At 34.1% G+C, this 643-nt stretch overlaps 1 protein-coding gene across 1 annotated transcript in view; it reads left to right on the forward strand.

Moving 5' to 3' along the window:
• NEK3 (NIMA-related kinase 3) overlaps positions 1-643 on the forward strand; it is a gene marked incomplete at its 5' end in the record, with an annotated part of 21307 nt that continues 20664 nt past the window's right edge. The window contains 2 exons of the mRNA XM_012648392.1: positions 1-88; positions 177-274. Coding sequence (XP_012503846.1) covers positions 1-88; positions 177-274 — 186 coding nt within the window. The remainder of the gene's footprint in view (positions 89-176; positions 275-643) is intronic.

The raw sequence follows: 643 nt of genomic DNA on the forward strand, positions 1-643 counted from the left end.
TCTGATACACAGAATTCTAGGAAGGAGGCTGTTCTGTTAGCCAAAATGAAACACCCCAATATTGTTGCCTTTAAAGAATCATTTGAAGGTAAATATGAATTCCACCAAATATGTGCATTTCTGATTTTGATTTATGGCCACTACTGCTTTCCTAAAGAGTCTTATGTCTGTTTTAGCTGAAGGACATCTGTATATTGTGATGGAATATTGTGATGGAGGGGATCTGATGCAAAAGATTAAACAGCAGAAAGGAAAGTTATTTCCTGAAGATATGGTAAGAGGTTGACTGACATAGTTTCCCTCAGGGTTTAGAAGCAACTTTTCTCATAAACTTTGTATAAGTTAAAATAAAAGCATTGGTATCTGTGATTACCTGACACACTAGTTAGAAATGACTGATTCCTGTATCAGTGTTAACTGCTTAGTGTCTGTAGGGTGTAGCCACTTGAAATGGTTTTAGGAAGTAAAACTGATACAGGTTATAAAATACTAAGGAATTCTTCCATGCTTAGAAGAATTTCAAAATTGTATTACTCATCATATTTTGTACTAGATATTTAAAATCTTGATTTTTATTGTGCTGAAATTTTAGGAGGCAGGTAGATTTTTGTTGTGTATTGCTAGACCATCAGAAGAATGAAGC

The sequence above is a fragment of the Propithecus coquereli genome, unplaced genomic scaffold (assembly GCF_000956105.1).
Source record: "Propithecus coquereli isolate 6110/MARCELLA unplaced genomic scaffold, Pcoq_1.0 Scaffold11, whole genome shotgun sequence".
NCBI classification, from domain to species: domain Eukaryota; kingdom Metazoa; phylum Chordata; class Mammalia; order Primates; family Indriidae; genus Propithecus; species Propithecus coquereli.